This window comes from Lepisma saccharinum, chromosome 8, assembly GCF_977018435.1.
Source record: "Lepisma saccharinum chromosome 8, izLepSacc3.1, whole genome shotgun sequence".
NCBI lineage: Eukaryota > Metazoa > Arthropoda > Insecta > Zygentoma > Lepismatidae > Lepisma > Lepisma saccharinum.
This window is the reverse complement of record NC_139236.1, coordinates 62,815,515-62,831,876: the sequence shown is the minus strand read 5'-3', so window position 1 is coordinate 62,831,876 and position 16,362 is coordinate 62,815,515. Positions and strand designations below refer to the sequence as shown.

At 38.1% G+C, this 16,362-nt stretch overlaps 1 protein-coding gene across 4 annotated transcripts in view; it reads right to left on the bottom strand.

Moving 5' to 3' along the window:
- FipoQ (F-box/LRR-repeat protein FipoQ) overlaps positions 1-16,362 on the bottom strand; it is a 118,098-nt gene that overhangs the window by 24,633 nt on the left and 77,103 nt on the right. For 3 of the 4 annotated variants that reach the window (XM_083126771.1, XM_083126768.1, XM_083126770.1), the window contains exons 2-4: positions 9,941-10,140; positions 7,679-7,835; positions 2,508-2,625 (exon numbers count right to left, since the gene is read on the bottom strand). In XM_083126771.1, the coding sequence (XP_082982897.1) occupies positions 2,508-2,625; positions 7,679-7,835; positions 9,941-10,140 (475 nt within the window). Of the gene's footprint in view, positions 1-2,507; positions 2,626-7,678; positions 7,836-9,940; positions 10,141-12,911; positions 12,990-14,004; positions 14,090-16,362 lie in introns of those variants that run through there. The other variant, XM_083126769.1, reaches the window with a different exon arrangement.

The following is a 16,362-nucleotide window of genomic DNA, read 5'->3' as shown; positions in this document are numbered from 1 at the left end:
ACAACAAGCAAACAATGTGAAACGCTTGTAGCGGCATCTGTTAGAGAAATACTTTACTTATTCGCAAACCCACGTCGCATTTACGTACGTTCAGAGTTGATACAATGACCAAACACAACAGTTTAGAAAAATAGTTTGTTTTTACCATTTGTTATTTTATCCATTACATTTTTTCATCCATTTTTAGCGTAGAGAAATGTTTGAACAGATAAAATGCAATATACTAAAACTTGACAACAACCATGAATGTATTAGGCTACTAGTATATGAAGAACATAACATAAAATAACCCGTGTTTCGACAGCCCTTGAAGGACCTTGGCCTACCTCCCGACTCCCAGTCTCAATCAATCAATCAATCAATCCTACCTTCTAGAGCTGTGGAGATCTTCAACCAGTAATGGGGTGACGTGGGGTCAGCACAGCACGTCGAACCCCCAGTCGTTATAGGAGATTCTTATGACCGCGTTACGCTACTCACTCGTACCTCCCCAATTTCCTCTCAATGGTGGGTTGCCACTCGTCCTATACACACGCCGAAAACCCAGAGACTGAACCCAGGCAGACTCGAACCCATGCCTTTTCGCAGTCGGAATCCAAAGCATAGCGCCTTAGACCTCGGTCATCACAAAGTAAGGCGATGAGTTTAAAAGGCTATACAATACTTCAAACCGCACGTTTTTACCTGTTTTATTTATGTTTTTTTAATGTAAAATAGAGTGGTGCGTACTTATAAGTAAGTGATTTACACTATAACTAATTTGGCAACTCTTACATAGCCTGTCCCATGTAACTATTTGGACCTACACTTTTGTAACAGCCTATATCTATCCTGGACAAATTTGTTGTTTTCCACTCATTTCAAATGCAAGAGAGAGATAGAAGTCTCAGATTCGAATCCTGGTTGAAGCAAGTGTATATCATTGTGTTTGTCACATCATACATTTCATCAATTCATCGTTCACCGTCATTAACAACTCACGCTATTAATCCAAAAGGTAGAAAACTGGCGTTCAATAACCGCAATAGAGAGAACGATTGAAAATGAAATGTTAATGGCTGCATCATTTTAAGTCGAAAATGAAAATACCTTTAAAATATTTTTTTAGAAAAAAAAAAGGTCATTGTATTTGTTTATACAGAATATAATATTTGCATGTTCAACTTAGTCCATTAATTATTACATTAATTATAGTGCTGGTAGTGAGATAATATTATACAAGGTGGCGCTTTCTTCTGGTTGTACGCGACGGTATGCAGAAGATCTTTTACCATAGTCGAGAACAAGACCTAACAATTGTTTCTCGAAAAGTTTGTTTGAAGCCCACTTTATGATTGAATTGGTGTTTTTGGTCCTTTTTATGCACATTAAGGCTATTCGGAACTGGACCTACAGTTTAAAGTGGGATCCGAACTACTACGTGTGTCTGCAAGGTATCGAATCCGGCGATAGTGTTACCATTGCATCATCGGGGATGCCCAACACATCCCATCGTTTGTATTAACAAAATAAATATAAGTAAATTTGTAAAAAGGTGCTAATATAAATAAATATAACACACTCTTATTTTTCCTAGTAGTAATGATTAACTTTGCACGATTGTTATTTGTGTTATCATAGTAAGTGGAGTTATGAACAGTAAGAAAAAGCTCCGCACATAATCTAATATATAAAAATGGATGTATGTGTGTGTGTATGTGTGTTTGTTTCGGCATAACTCTCGAACGCCTGGAGCGCCTACGCGTATCACTTGCAATCTCGAAAGAAATACTGTGGGGGTAAAACACCCCTGGCATCTCTAGGGGTTGGGGTAGGAGGGGGTGACATGTAAAAATAATCGAAAATGACAGATATTAGTGTGGAAAAAATAGTTTTCGGGGTCGCTAAGATGAATAGTAACTCTCCCAATGCCGTTCAACTCCAAGACACCCCTGGCACCCCTAGGGGCGTGGGTGAGAAGGGGGTGACATGTAAAACGACCGGTATTAGTGCGGAATCCATAGTTTTCGGACCGCTGAGATGAATAGGGACACTCCCTACGCCGTTCAACTCCAAGTTCATTTTACACTATAGTCAGAATTCATTATATTCCTGTCTAATAGAACATTAAGATAAATAAATACCCGGGCAACACCGGCCAATCAGCTAGTATGTATATAAATATATCCTGTACTGTACTTTACATATTTGAGATTTTTTGTCTTAAGTTGGATTGGCTAATTAGTTTTGAACGTACAGTTTAAAGTTGGATCCGAACCACCTTCACCAAGTATTGAATACACGGGACTACAGATTTGAAGGCAACAATTCATCATGATAATATTACAATATTGTAGTACAGTTGCCCGTTTCATTTACATTTTTGAGGCACACCCTGTACGTGAACTTTTGTAAGGGTGGGTAGATTTCTAAATGATTCACCCCTTATTCTTAGCTTTGCAAACATGAATATATTTGGATATGGTGTGTTATAGTATCTTACAAGATAAAAAAATATATACACTTGCCTACTAAATGCAATACTTCCAATCCGTTGATAAAGTTGTAGATTTTCCGCATGAAACCTTCCATGAAGATGACCTCGGACAAGCAGATGCACATGTACCTCAATTTTGTAGGAAAAGCCTATGAAATAGAATATAGCAAATTACTGAAAAATATGAACTCTACCTTCAAGAAAGTTATGTAAGAAAAATACATTTTGGTTCTGATTTTGATGAACCTTCCCTGCCACTGACATCTTTTTGAGTATGGACTTGTCGAATTACTTTTTCTAGTCTAATTCGCATACTAGCACAGAAAAGTTTGTCTAATTTATGCTACAGTAAAATCCGAACTGCTATGCACCCTCACTGAAAACCGAACCCGGAACCACGTGATAATAATTATAATAATATAGTATGTGTGTGAGAGTATTCATGTGAAATATATAGCAATGTTTAAGAAAGTGTTGGAAAAGTAATTTTAAATTTAAATAAAGTTATGGATAGAAATATAACTTCTGCTACTGAATTAGAATTTAAAATTTTGGGTGCGTCAGCACTTAGGCTATTTTGTACCCATCCCACTATACGGGGCCCAGCCCCTTATCATAAAAATAAAACAGTCTCTGAGGATTAAAATATTCTTACCTTGGTTAAAAGCTGAGCCTGAGCACATACAAAGACAAAACACAGGACAACACACACAGAGTCCTACGAAGATTATACTGGCCGTAGGTTCAGTCGCCAGAGCCTCGTTAGTCTGCAGTCCAGGGTGTACTACTTGGAAGTGAGGTTGACAATTGGGTGTACTACGTGGAAGTATCGTCCCTTACACTCTTTCTGCTACTGAAGTTTAACTTATAACTCCCTGTTCCATAAATAACATTCTACACGTAGCCCTCATTATCATCAGTAGCTACGGAAGGGTGGGGGGGACGAGGTATGAGTAATCAAGAAAAAAGTTTGAAAAAAGCATCTACCTATTGCAGCATAATAATTGCTGTTAGTTTAATGAAACAGGTTTTCTTTATGTGTGAATCACATCAAGCTTTGGTATTTATTGCTTAATATTGGATGCGATTTGTTCACGATGATATAATATACAGGGTGGCTCAAAAAGTCACTTAACACCCTCGGTACAAGGCCACTGGAGCGCGCAACATGGAAATGGTGATGACCAACATGGACGTCCGCAGGATTTTATCCAGGGAGGGGCAAGAATGGTAATTATTTTCCAGGGGGGAGCAAAGGACATGTATTTTCCTCCAAAATAGTGATGCCCCCTCAAAAAACACTATTTCAGTCTGAAATTATCATGTTTCTTCAACGAATTTATAATAATTAACATAAATTACTGTGATTGAAATGAAATTATTTGTGAAATATATAAGGTTTAGGTACAAATTCATTTCCCGGGGGGGGCGTGGCCCCCCTTTCCCCCGCCTTCTGGACGCCCATGATGACCAATCATTATCAGGCCAAGGGGGAACCACATTGACGCCACCCGCGCGGTCGGCGGCCATCTTGATGTCCGCCATCTTGAATTCAACTTCAGAATTTTAAATGGGAAAGGGGTGATATGATATATCAAATCAGGCTAAAATTTCACGAGAACTGTAATGGTGAAGGTTTTTTCGACGTATCTATAACCAGTAAAACATTATAACTGAATTCTTGTACCAATTTGCTCCTTTTCGAGGTGTTAGAAAAATGCCTTAAAATTTGTTTAGCGCATTGGTAATGTATCGAGATGAAAGTGATGTCTAGGGAGAGAAGTTCGCATGCCATTGCACAAGATTTTAATGGGATACATCCATGAAGAGCTGCGCATTATGAATGGTTGTCGCGAACAATTACAGTGTGACGCTTCCATTAAATGAAAAGTCCTTCACAGTGACAAGGCTAATATTTATGTTCATAAGGAAGTTCATAAACAGAATATGCGACCCTTGTCATCTGATAACTAACTTTGGACGGAAACTGCTTCACAACGTTCCCATTGAGTTCTGGTGTTCCTCCCTCTTGAAAAACTCTGTAAAAAGTACCTTCTTCCATAAGCAAGGATGAAAAAACCTGTTCATTTAACAAATCCAACTAGCCCTAAGCATTTAAGGTTCCGTCGATGGACTAGCCAATCGTGTTCCACACAGCACGCCACACCATTAACTTAACAGCACTAACCATTCAGCTTTGATCTGTCGAAACCATTCATAATGAGCAGCTCTTCATGGATGTATCCAATTAAAATCTTGTGCAATGGCATGCGAACTTCTCTCCCTAGACATCACTTTCATCTCGATGCGTTACCAATGCGCTAAACAAATTTTAAGGCATTTTTCTAACACCTCGAAAATGAGCAAATTGGTACAATAATTCAGTCATAACTTTTTTCTGGTTAAAGATACGTCGAAAAAACCTTCACAATTGCATTTATCGTGAAATTCTAGCCTGATTTGATATATCATATCACCCCCTTCCATTTAAAATTCTGAAGTTGAATTCAAGATGGCGGATATCAAGATGGCCGCCGACCGTGCGGGTGGCGTCAATGTGGTTCCCCCTTGGCCTGGCAACGATTGGTCATCACCATTTCCACGTTGTCAGCTGTAATGAGGGCACAGGCGTATCTACGGGGTGTGCCGGGTGTGCCTAGGCACACCCTATAATGGGCTGCTTTATCAAAGAGAATTAAAGACAGATATTTCAATAAGAGAGAAAATATGCGGCAGTTTGTAAGAAGTTGAAAATGTCATTACTTGGTGCAAACGTGTGCATTATCGCTGATGAAACGGATGTCTATAGATTTTCGATTTTTTTATGTCATTGGAGAAAATATATTTACTGCATTCTACTCTGTACTGCACCGCCTTTCTTCTATACCTGTCACAAGCTGCACGTGTGAGAGAGCTTTCTCCAAGCTTACCCAAGTCAAAACTAAATTAAGAGCAACTCAGATGCAGGATACATTGGAAGCCCTGCTCTTGTTATTTGTGGAACAGGAAAAAGCTTATTTATTGATGTAAATGAATTTATTGATGAGTTTAAGAACATTGTACCTTTTGACAGACATCTCTTGTTATAAATGACGTGTATTTTGATGTATTTTTTTGTAACATTTATGAATATTTTGTGTGTGTGTAATTTTTTATGCAATTTGATTTTTTCTACTACATATATTCAGAAATTTCCAACACTGTCATTTAGTGAATTTATATTCCTTTACAAACATCAGTGCAGTTAAAGAGCCAAGTGATTGTGTTGCAAAATATGCTATTAAAAAGGTACAATACCTTATTTTTTTCTTTGTGCACACCCAAATATAAAGTTCTAGCTACGCCTATGACCGAGGGTGGTAAGCGACTTTTTGAGCCACCCTGTAGAACGTCGAGTGAAAATATTTCGATATATCTTCCTGTTCTGCATTTGTAGCTTGGAAGCGAGTCATAATTCCCGAAGTCTCCAATCAACAAGCGACTCGATGACGTCATATCAATCCAGGACCTATCGCTAATATCTTCTTACTCACGCTCTAGGTTGTTGGTAGGCTCGCTAGCGAGTCTGCCGAAAATTTATCAGCACTACCGAGTTATGCAAAGTGCATTGGCTTTTGGCGAGCTGAAAACGGTCCAAATCGGGAAATACGTGTTGGCATTTTGATGAAGTCATTATGAAGATAAACACTACAGTTAGATCTAGAGACAAAAATATTATCACTGTAGATTAATGTGTATTCTATTATATTTCAAGCAGTTGTGCATCATTTTTAAAATGTTGTTCTAGTAGAAATAATATTGTATTTAAGATTTTCTGTACAGCAAAAAATTTACTCAATGCACAGTAACGCATTTTAATTTGATATTATCCGATAGAACAGAGAAATAAATAGTGCCAGACACTAGTGTACGTAGGAATTTTCTGCGGAGGGAATTGGAACATAGCTGCTTTCCAGAGGGGGTGGAAACACAAGCGAAAATATTTCGTAATTACAATTTTAATTTCTAACCCTCGTTTGAATAGTTGCTGAAAGACAAAATTGATAATATGGGACCATTTTAAGGCCTTGTCCGAAAGGTCCAAGAGAGTACTAGAAGCGAAAACTCTTCGAGAACGATCTCGCAGTTCAGTTCCGAAGTGTTGTACAATGGGATCCATGAGTATTACCGTGCAAATTGTCCATGACTATTTTAATTAATTTTTCTATTCCATCCTATCTGTTTTTAAGCGATGGATTTTTATGTATACTAGTGCAGAAGTTGTCAACAGCTTGTTTTGAGTTTTCTTTTAATTCTTGAAGCTCTTGTTGGGTCAAATAAAGTGCACGAACATGGTCATGTACAATTTGCAAGGTAATACTCATGGATCCCACTGTACACCCAACGGCCAAAGAAACCGGTGGCGAATTGTCCACCACCATTTCCATTCGGTCTGAATTATACGATTTTATGATAACAACGAATTGAAATAATGACTTCAATAAGCAAAGAACAATGCCTACTTCGAACCAACACAGTTTATTTCCTTAAAAAATCACAGGATGTAGAACAAAAAAGTAATGAAAATAGCGGTGGACAATTTGTCTACCATTATCTTTGCCGTTAAGTGTACTGGAAGCGGAAATCTTTCGAATTGCACTTCGACTGCAGCGCCAATACGTTCGATAGATAAAACTAAGAACGCACTGTTTTTCCCACGTTTTAAACACTCGTTTTTCACCATAGGAATCACACATAACATTTTAGGGGGGGGAAGAGCTTGCTGAACTCAAAGGAACTGTTCAGAATGTTCTGAGCATATTATTGAAATTAGGAAAATATTCAGTTAAATGATGTTACATAAAAAAGATAGACCTGATTTCACAACACATTCGTGATAATACATTGGGCGAAGTAAGTTCTGTCTCTGACATTATATAGGTGACACAGACCTGTAGTTTACATAACCCCTGATAATTGGGGGGATGCCACCATCTTGCAATCCCCAAGTTACGTCAATGGTATAGGCCGCGGTTGGACAGGAAACAAAATTAACGTAGCTTTTGCAGTGTATACATTACGGACAGTTGCTGTTTACGCCGAATATTAAAAAGGATAAAATGAGAAAATTCAATCAGAGGGAAGGCGCCAAAGTCTATTCTCGCCCAGGGCGCTTCGGCTCTTCTCACTATAATACAAAAGACGAAAGCTACTATGCCTCACCTGCATTTCACTGAAGTCGTGGAGCTGCATGGCAGTGGAGAAGTCCATAAGCATGTGGGTGAGGTTGGGGCACTTGTTGGCCAGTTCATGGAGCACGGTGTGGGTTATCAGCTCGATTGGAAGCTCTATGTATCTCAAGGATGGTCCGAAACGGATGCTGAAATTAACAGAACCTTGTAAATGCCAGATAGTACTGAGTTATTCATGTGCGATAACACAGACGCAAAAATATTATTTCGGTTCACTGAAAGCAGTATCGAGTTCTAAGAGTTCTATCATAATTGGATAGTTCAAGCCTCTCAATGGGAGACGTACAGGCACGGGTACATCCAGCATTCTCTCTGAGGGGAGGGGGATTCATCTTCCAGTGTGATGTCTTGTAAAGTTTTTCGTTTTAAAATACAACAAGTAATCTTCATTTGACCTTGTCTTAAATTATAACATCATTCGATTGATTGATTAGTTTTATTTTGCTTCGCTTTTGTGCCACTTTTGGCTAATCGCGAAGACGAGGATGAATGATGAAATTGATGAAAGGATAATCATAAACAAGGATGGTCAGGCCATAACACAAGCCTCACAGAGTAATATTTGGCTGTGAGCTCATAGAGTCCAAGGTCGTGCTATGACGCTATGGGCTCCGGGTTCGGATCCGCTTTTGGGCATGGGTGTTCTTAATCAAATTCATCATATCGTCACTCATCCTCATCGTTGCGATTAGCCAAAAGTGGCAAAAATAACGATAAATAACAAAAACAAATCAAATCATTGCAGGCCATGGTATACTACGCGGCTTTCTTTATCCGCAGACGCTACCTTTTGAAAACATGTCAGGAAAGTGAAAAGATTTTTCTGATTGGAGACAAATATTCTTTTCTACAATCTCCATCTTCTTCTGGAGTCTTATCTAGTACCACCTCTAGCGCACTCGGTTGCTCTTAGAACATAAGCTTAAATGTTAAGCCAACTAGCACCTGGACTAAACTTCTCAATAACTTGCCGTATGTTAAATGTGCATACTTTATTTATGTCATGTTCGTTTGGAACCAACAGTCTGTAGCTGAGAAGAATTTCCATTCTCTGTGGACGACATGCAAGAACTTAACTGGAAGAGAGCCAGAGGATTTTTGGCAATCTCCTTAGGAACAGAGTATTCGCCAGGTCGGTTCTGGAATAGTCCGCACAGGTACAATGACTTCATTAGCTTGTCTGCACGAGACCATATTATCGCAAACCTACATTCATTACGAATGTTATTAGAATACATAGGTACGTATTCCACAGAACTTGAATTTCTATAGAATGTGTCACAAGGTGCAATTTGTACAGATGGGCTTGTCTGGCACATATTATATTCAAAAATTTTCCCGTGACGTCATAGGATGTCGACTAATTTGAACAAAATTGCAGTTCTAAAGTATATTTTTTTTATCAATTAAGGATTTGCAGGGATAATTCAACATAAGGTAACGAATGTGTCGAAAATTAATTCCAGAAAACTTAGAAATTATATAATTATTCTTCAGAAAATTAAAAGCTTTCTTCCATGACGCCATGGTGTTCTTTGAATATCCCGAACTGACCTACCTGCATACATCCTATATACATCCAGACGACTAGAGTTCTGCACAGTAATTTGTTCAAACTTCCTATTTTTCATTAGTAAACCTCCCCAGATTTAAGTTAAATTTGTCCTGAGTAGGCTAATCGCGACTGGACCTATACAGTTTTAAGTTTGGACGCTCAAATTAGAAATCAACATTTTGGCGAGAGACGTATTTTTGTCTATCTGCTGTCTAAATTTGAAGCTTCTCAAAATATCTCGATTTTAGAAACGGTTTTAGTTGTTGTGTGTAGACGTTGTAATCTATTTAAAAGAACACAAAACAAAATAAAATAAAGCTCGGAAGTGCACTACGAAAGAACTAACAACAAAATAGTAAGTACGAAAAACGGAATAACTACAATATAATTTGTTCACGGAGAGTAGATTTAGCACAGAATTAAATCCAAGACCTCCAACAAATGAAAGAAAAAGCAGTATTCTTGTATTGTTGATTATTTTACGCTGTTCATCCACCTCTCAAGGTTAATCGCGACGATGAGGATGAATGGTGAATTAACAAAGTAGATAACGAAACAATTACATACAACACAATGCAAAGTCTATGATCTAGGGTTTGAATCTAGAAACCCTTTGCTCCTTAGCGCCACGACTCCACCACAGAAACTGGTTAACTTTGTACAGAAAGTAACCCTTACCTGATCAGCGCCAGAAGAGACTCTAGGCTGCCAACATGGAGACCGGATATCTCTGGACGGAGGGAAACGCTATGCCACAATCGGGTGTCGTAGGCAATCACCCTCCACTTCTTGCAGACTATGGCCATGCGACATATTTCCTTGTGGGAGAGGTAGGAGAATATGTTGAGGAGGACCTTGTCTGGCAGCTTCTCGATGGTCTGAAATAGTAAACAAAGTAATATATTAATTATTTATCAAAATAAAGCACCGAGAAGCCTAACTAATGGGTAATAATTAATAGAATGACAAGGCACTCGTGTGGCCCAACTTATATGAGCCCGTGCGGTCCGAGTTCACCCAATAATTTGTCGTTATTATTATTATTATTATATTTGTTATCGTGATTCGTGGTGCAATGCTTATTTAAATCAGTAAATAACATATTTTTGAAAAGAATAAGTAAGAATGCATTAATAGCATGATACATGGAAGGGAGGGTATATGAGATTTCTTGTGAACTTATAACTCAAGCGTTTCACCCTACCTAATATTTTTAGTAAGTTGGCAACACTGAAGCACGTCTCCAAAAAGATGAGTTTATATGACTTCAATGTACAGTTCGTGGCGTCATTGATTACATATAGAGAGGATCAGTGGCGGCGATTGGGTGCGAAAAGTGCGGGGCGCAAAAAGTGGAAAAAGTAGGGGGAGTGGCAACTGGCCCCCTATGCCTCCCCCAATTGCTTCCACTGGAGAGGGTACAAATTAGATTTAGATTTAGAATAAGGTTTATTTCTCATCTCATGTGCGAGCTATCGCTATGAATTTTTCCCCTTTTTTATGGCAGATGGTTGGGAACTCCCCCAGTACACAAAATATCCGCGAGACAATTTTACCCCCTCCCATTTTTTCAGTGAGCGAGTAGCTGGTCAATGAACAATGTTCAGTTCACTGTGACGTCATCACTACATCACTTCCTGGGAGATGAGACAAAATGATTGTCTAACCCTTTCTGACTGCGAAAACAAATCAAAAGTAGACCGCCGTGTGCGGGAGACTGAAGTATTTTGGTTGGCGTAAGTTGTTAACTCTTAAGACCCAGCTTAGTTAAACAATTCTAAGTTAGTGACCGTTTGGGTGGGCGTGGGTCGGGTTCCCATGTGTTTGTGTTACCCCACGCCGCGACGGAATTTTATGAGGTAAAGCTTCTGCTTTTCAAGAGGCACCAGACCCGGTTCTTTTTTTCGAGTAGCGCCATCCTAGTCACAAAACCACAAGCCAGGCCTGCCGAAACACTGGAAAATTCTCGGAGCGCCCTCTGTTCATGGTGCCCTGACTAAAATATAGACTATACACCAGTGGCGGGGATTGGGTTCCGAAATCGGGAGGGCAAAGTGCCAAAACTGGGGGGCAAAGACAATGTATTTCCCTTTGTAGATAAGGTTTAGTATAGTGCTGGGGCAAAAGTGGCGAAAAGTGATGGGGGGGGCCAACTGCCACCTCGCCCCCTTAACCTTAACCGTAGCTACTGCTATACTCCCCTTCTAAAAGAACAGCCCAATTCGTACTATTATCTCTAAGACATGTAAGTTTAACATCCCCTTGCTCCATTCATCCGCTCTCCAATGACACAACATGTATCAAGTTTATATTTGTCGTTTATAGATGGCAGTACAAAACTATTAATATCTATTTGGTTATAAGAGAAACATGTAAAGCTAGAAGTTGTTCATAATTTTATAACTTTAAATGTTTAATAATTTAGTTCAAAAGAACTGAGAAAATTATAACGTGCAATTGATGTAATAGTAATAATAATTCGCAGTTTAAATTCAACTCTTCCAAATGAACATTTTCTCCAAGAAAATATAATGAGAGTTCTGGGGTACAGGTTTCTAGTTAGCCGATTTGAAAAATGCTAAAAAATGTTACCGTCTTGTTGGTGTTTCCCGAAGATCTACTTGCCCTTTCTAATGAAAACGGAAATTTGTAGATGATAATAATAAACATGATGGGAGACCTTTGAATATTTTTCGAACCTAGGATCTCTGGTTTCGGAGCACACGTTACTAACCCCTGTGTCATGGAGGTCTTGCAGTATAATTGGAATTTTCCATGTTTCCTATCAACACATTATACTGTTAACTAGTTTATCATTTTTAACAGTTACCATGTCATGTTGCGAAATGGAATCGAACCCAAACTTTAAATGTACTTGAATGCAACATTAGAATTCGTATATATATATTTTTAGCGGTGTGACGACCCCATCGCCCAATGGCTTGTTCACTGCAGTTAGACAACCAACAGAGTGAAATAGTAAACATTTTGCTCTGTTGGGATTTATGGAGCTGTCCTGTCATGGCTCTATGAGCTTTCCACGTTTGGCAGAGGTGGGGTAGGGTTGGTGGACTACTATGTGGTCCTCCCAGCTAGATCCGAGGGATCCGCTGACCAACGACAGATGCGGTCCTCCATTCATATTGGGAGTTAGGCGTAGAGTTGACAACTCTGCACTGTAAAAAAATTATGTTAAGAAACAGCAACAATATATTCTTTTACTGCAACATGTAAACTTTCTTGGACAGCAAGAAATGTGGCCCACCCAAATCTTCGACAGCCATCCAGTGATCTGCCCACACCAGAAAGCCTGTTGCCCCCTGGTTTGAAGTCCTTGTGATTTTGATTAGGATGTGTTGGTTTATTTGTCATACTTTGGGACATATCCAAATACTGGAATAAATAAATAGCAGATGTATCAAAATAACGGATATCATAAATTTCAGGTACATCAAAATACCCGGATATAATATATTTTAGATATAGAAAAACCTCTAAATCAAATTAGAGGTAAATATAAGACTGCAATGGATTATTTATGCCGTTGCCAGAGAAAGGAAACGGAGCTGCATTTGCAACTTGCTTGTAAAATCAACAATCATAAAGGCTGAAACATTAATAAAAAAATACACATATATGCATATCTTACCGTGTTTGGGAAAGGGCTTCTTGCTCCTCCTTCGAAGCCCGAAACTAGAGATGCCTCGAATGCCAATTGACCCCAGACCTACATCATTCAAATATTACGCAACGTCAGTACACAACTAGCCAGTATTAAAAGTGCAACATTTTTTGAATAGTCGCTCGTTCTTACTGTGTCAGTGAATTTATTTGAATCTACATCGCCGCATGTATGTTTCATGTTACATATGAAAACAGAATTACTGAGATTGGAACGAAGACATAACATTCAACTGTTCTTAAATTTCTATTTCGTAAATCTAGTTTAAAATTTTGCAGTACCACATGCAATGAGACACAATACAGTTTGTATGTAGCAAGCCGCTATTTACTAAAATGAAAATTTAGGTTTAATATTCTGAACGAGTTGCTTGTTTATTTCGATTGAATTGAATTGTTGTTTTTGAAGTCCTCCTTATGCACAGATAGGCTAATCGGCACTGGACCTATGGTTTAAAGTGGGATCCGAACCACTGTGCCATGTGCTTCCATCGGGTATCGAACACGGGACCCCTTGATTACAAGGCGAAAACGTTACCACTGTGCCATCTGAAGGCCCTTCGTTTATCTCGAGTTCATTATGTGTATATATATATGTGTGTGTGTGTGATATATATATATATGAGGGGTGAATGAATAAATATCTGTCACTTCAGAACATGACCTCCACAGTCAACTTTACTTTGGACGCGCAAATGTATAAGGGCAAAACGTTTTTGTAATTATGGTTTATATACTAAACACTCAAAGATTTTAACTAACGCTGATAGTTAGATGTTGTGACAATCAAAATTAACATTTCTTCTCTCTACATCTGAAAGTTTACTCTCAAATCTGATTATTGTTATTGAACTTTGTCTTAAAGCAAGGCATGGTAAAGACTGAAGTTAAAACATTATCATGTTTTGACCTTGCAACCTACTGTCTAACTGCAAGCTAATATTTTTGTGCGATTGTTATATTGAAATTTAATACATTCAGCTTCTATCTACTATAAAATCCAGTAAAATAAAACTAAGACAACTTGTATTAAGAAACAAGCCTCGAAGTTGTGTACTGACGTCAGCTGATATTTCCATGCTTCCTTATTGGCACACGCGATAAAGGAAAAAAGTATCGTGGTCAAATCCCTCGCACTGAGTGATCACTAAGCACACTACACGGAATGTGAACGAGAACTGAACCTTAAAATGAGGAACACATTAGCTATATCTCGCGTTTCTGAAAATAACTTCGCCTTCCTATCGGCCTCTCCTCGTGTGTTTTCATACTTTTTTTCGTTCAGCTCGCTTGACTACTTCCTCCACCCACAGCTAGGAAAGGAGCCAATTCACTGATGAGCCTGACATCTGTCGACATGCGAATGAAAACACGGAAACCCTCATTCCGTTATTATTTTGGTTATTGGAATCAAAGTTTTCAATGCTGGTTTATTATAGTTGATATAGAAAACATCTTAGGTTAAACTAAATTAAAGTGAAGTGAAGGTAGCCTAAATGCAAAAATAGTCAAAATGCAAATTCACTTTCAAAACGGAAGGATAAAGATTTATGCCGAACGTAAATCCAGAATTTCTACAGAAATATTTTCTTGCAACGTAATGAAAGTGTTTCTTCCCGGTAGTTGAATTTACCTTCTGTCTCATCTGTCTCTGTCTCTTCGTCTTTCTCCTCCCCCCTCTCTCTCTGTCTCTCTATCTCTCTCTCTTTCCTTCTCTCCCTTATTTGTCCTTTATAAATTCCTTTCTTCCTTTCTCTCTCTGATTGTATTTCTATCTTTGTCTCTGTTCGCCTTTGAACCCTAACTCCCCTCTTTCTCTCTCACTCTCTATTTCCCCTTCGCTTGTTTTTCCTATTCACTTGTTTTTATTTTACCTCTTTCTTTCACTCTTTTCCTCTCGCCTCTTCTCCCTTTTGTACTTTGCTTCTTTCACTTGTCTGTTTCTTAAGAACGTCCGTCTCCTTTTTCCCGGACATGTCCTCTTTTTAGATAATATAAAGAATGTCCGGATGAGTTTTCTCAAAATAAAAATGTCCGGGTTTTCAACAAATTCTTATAACAAAAAATTAAAACGTTAAAAATAAGCATAGCAAGCAGTGATGGGCGTCTACGCGTTAAGAGCAGTTGCCTACATTCTATAAGTAAACAATATAGACCATGTAATTGTAAACAACAAGGTGACGAGCGTTGGCCTAACGTCGAGCGTCGTAGAAGTGAAACAGAATTATCCAGCGTTCTAATTGCTTATATTATTATTATTATTATTATATAATTCTACATTTATATTTAGATATTTATTAATATAATATGACATTAATATATTTCTATATTTATTCAATTCTATTATATCATCGGTGTAGCTCTGGCAATTTCTGGTAAATCAACTGTTGATACTGACTTACACAACTGTAGGTTAGATGATTTAGTCGCTGATTTCAGTGAATCATTCCTCACGCGCTGATCACTTTCCCAAGCGCTGGCCATAACATTGCCAACTCTAGCGAGATAATCGCCTATTTTTCTTCCAATTGTCATTACATTTTATTATCTTGCTCCACATAAAAATAACTACATTATGACTTATTTTGATTCAATTCAACGGCTTGCGAAGAAACTACCCATCGAAACAGTTTACATACTCAATTATTGTACGACCAGATGACGAGGCAAAATACACGAGTAGTAGCGTATCGAAAGTTGTCTTGTGGAAAACAATTTCCAATTACAATTCTTAACGAGTGCCGAATAGCAAGAATAAAATTAAGTCATAAATGAAGAGGTTAATGATAGCATTGGATCTTAAGCTTGTTAATATGATAAAAGTATGTAATAATGAAATAGAAAATAAAATTCGTGTGTGCATTAATATGTCTGACAAATTTATAATTCATGATGGGTTGAAAACAAGAAAATTCCATTGCTCTTTAATTTTGCCTTAGAGTATGCTGATAAGAATGTAAAAGAAACTAATGAAGGACTAAAATTAAATGATCTGTCTCAGCTTTTAGCATATGCAGATGATGCAGACTTACTATAAATACAATTAAGAATAATGCTAAAATATTTTTAAAAGCAGCTAAAGAGATAGGTTTGAAAGTTAGCAAAGATAAAACTAAATATATGTTTGCAGTCCGAAACCAAGTGTTAGGTAATAATCAAAATGCAATTCGTAACGATCCGTAGTATCTTTTAATCATTATGGACAATGAACTCCAACTTCCAGTCATTCAACCATCGTTTTCCAATCGGGACATATTCAGAAACATCACAGGAATGCAGTGTCAGACAGCACTGAAGCTCTTCCTGGTCATCAGCGGTATAAACATGTAAACGGACGAAATCCAGGAAGAGGCTACATGCCTGATTGTGCATTTGTTTAGTAAATTGAATTGCAATAAATGTCTGCAAGGCAGAGAGTT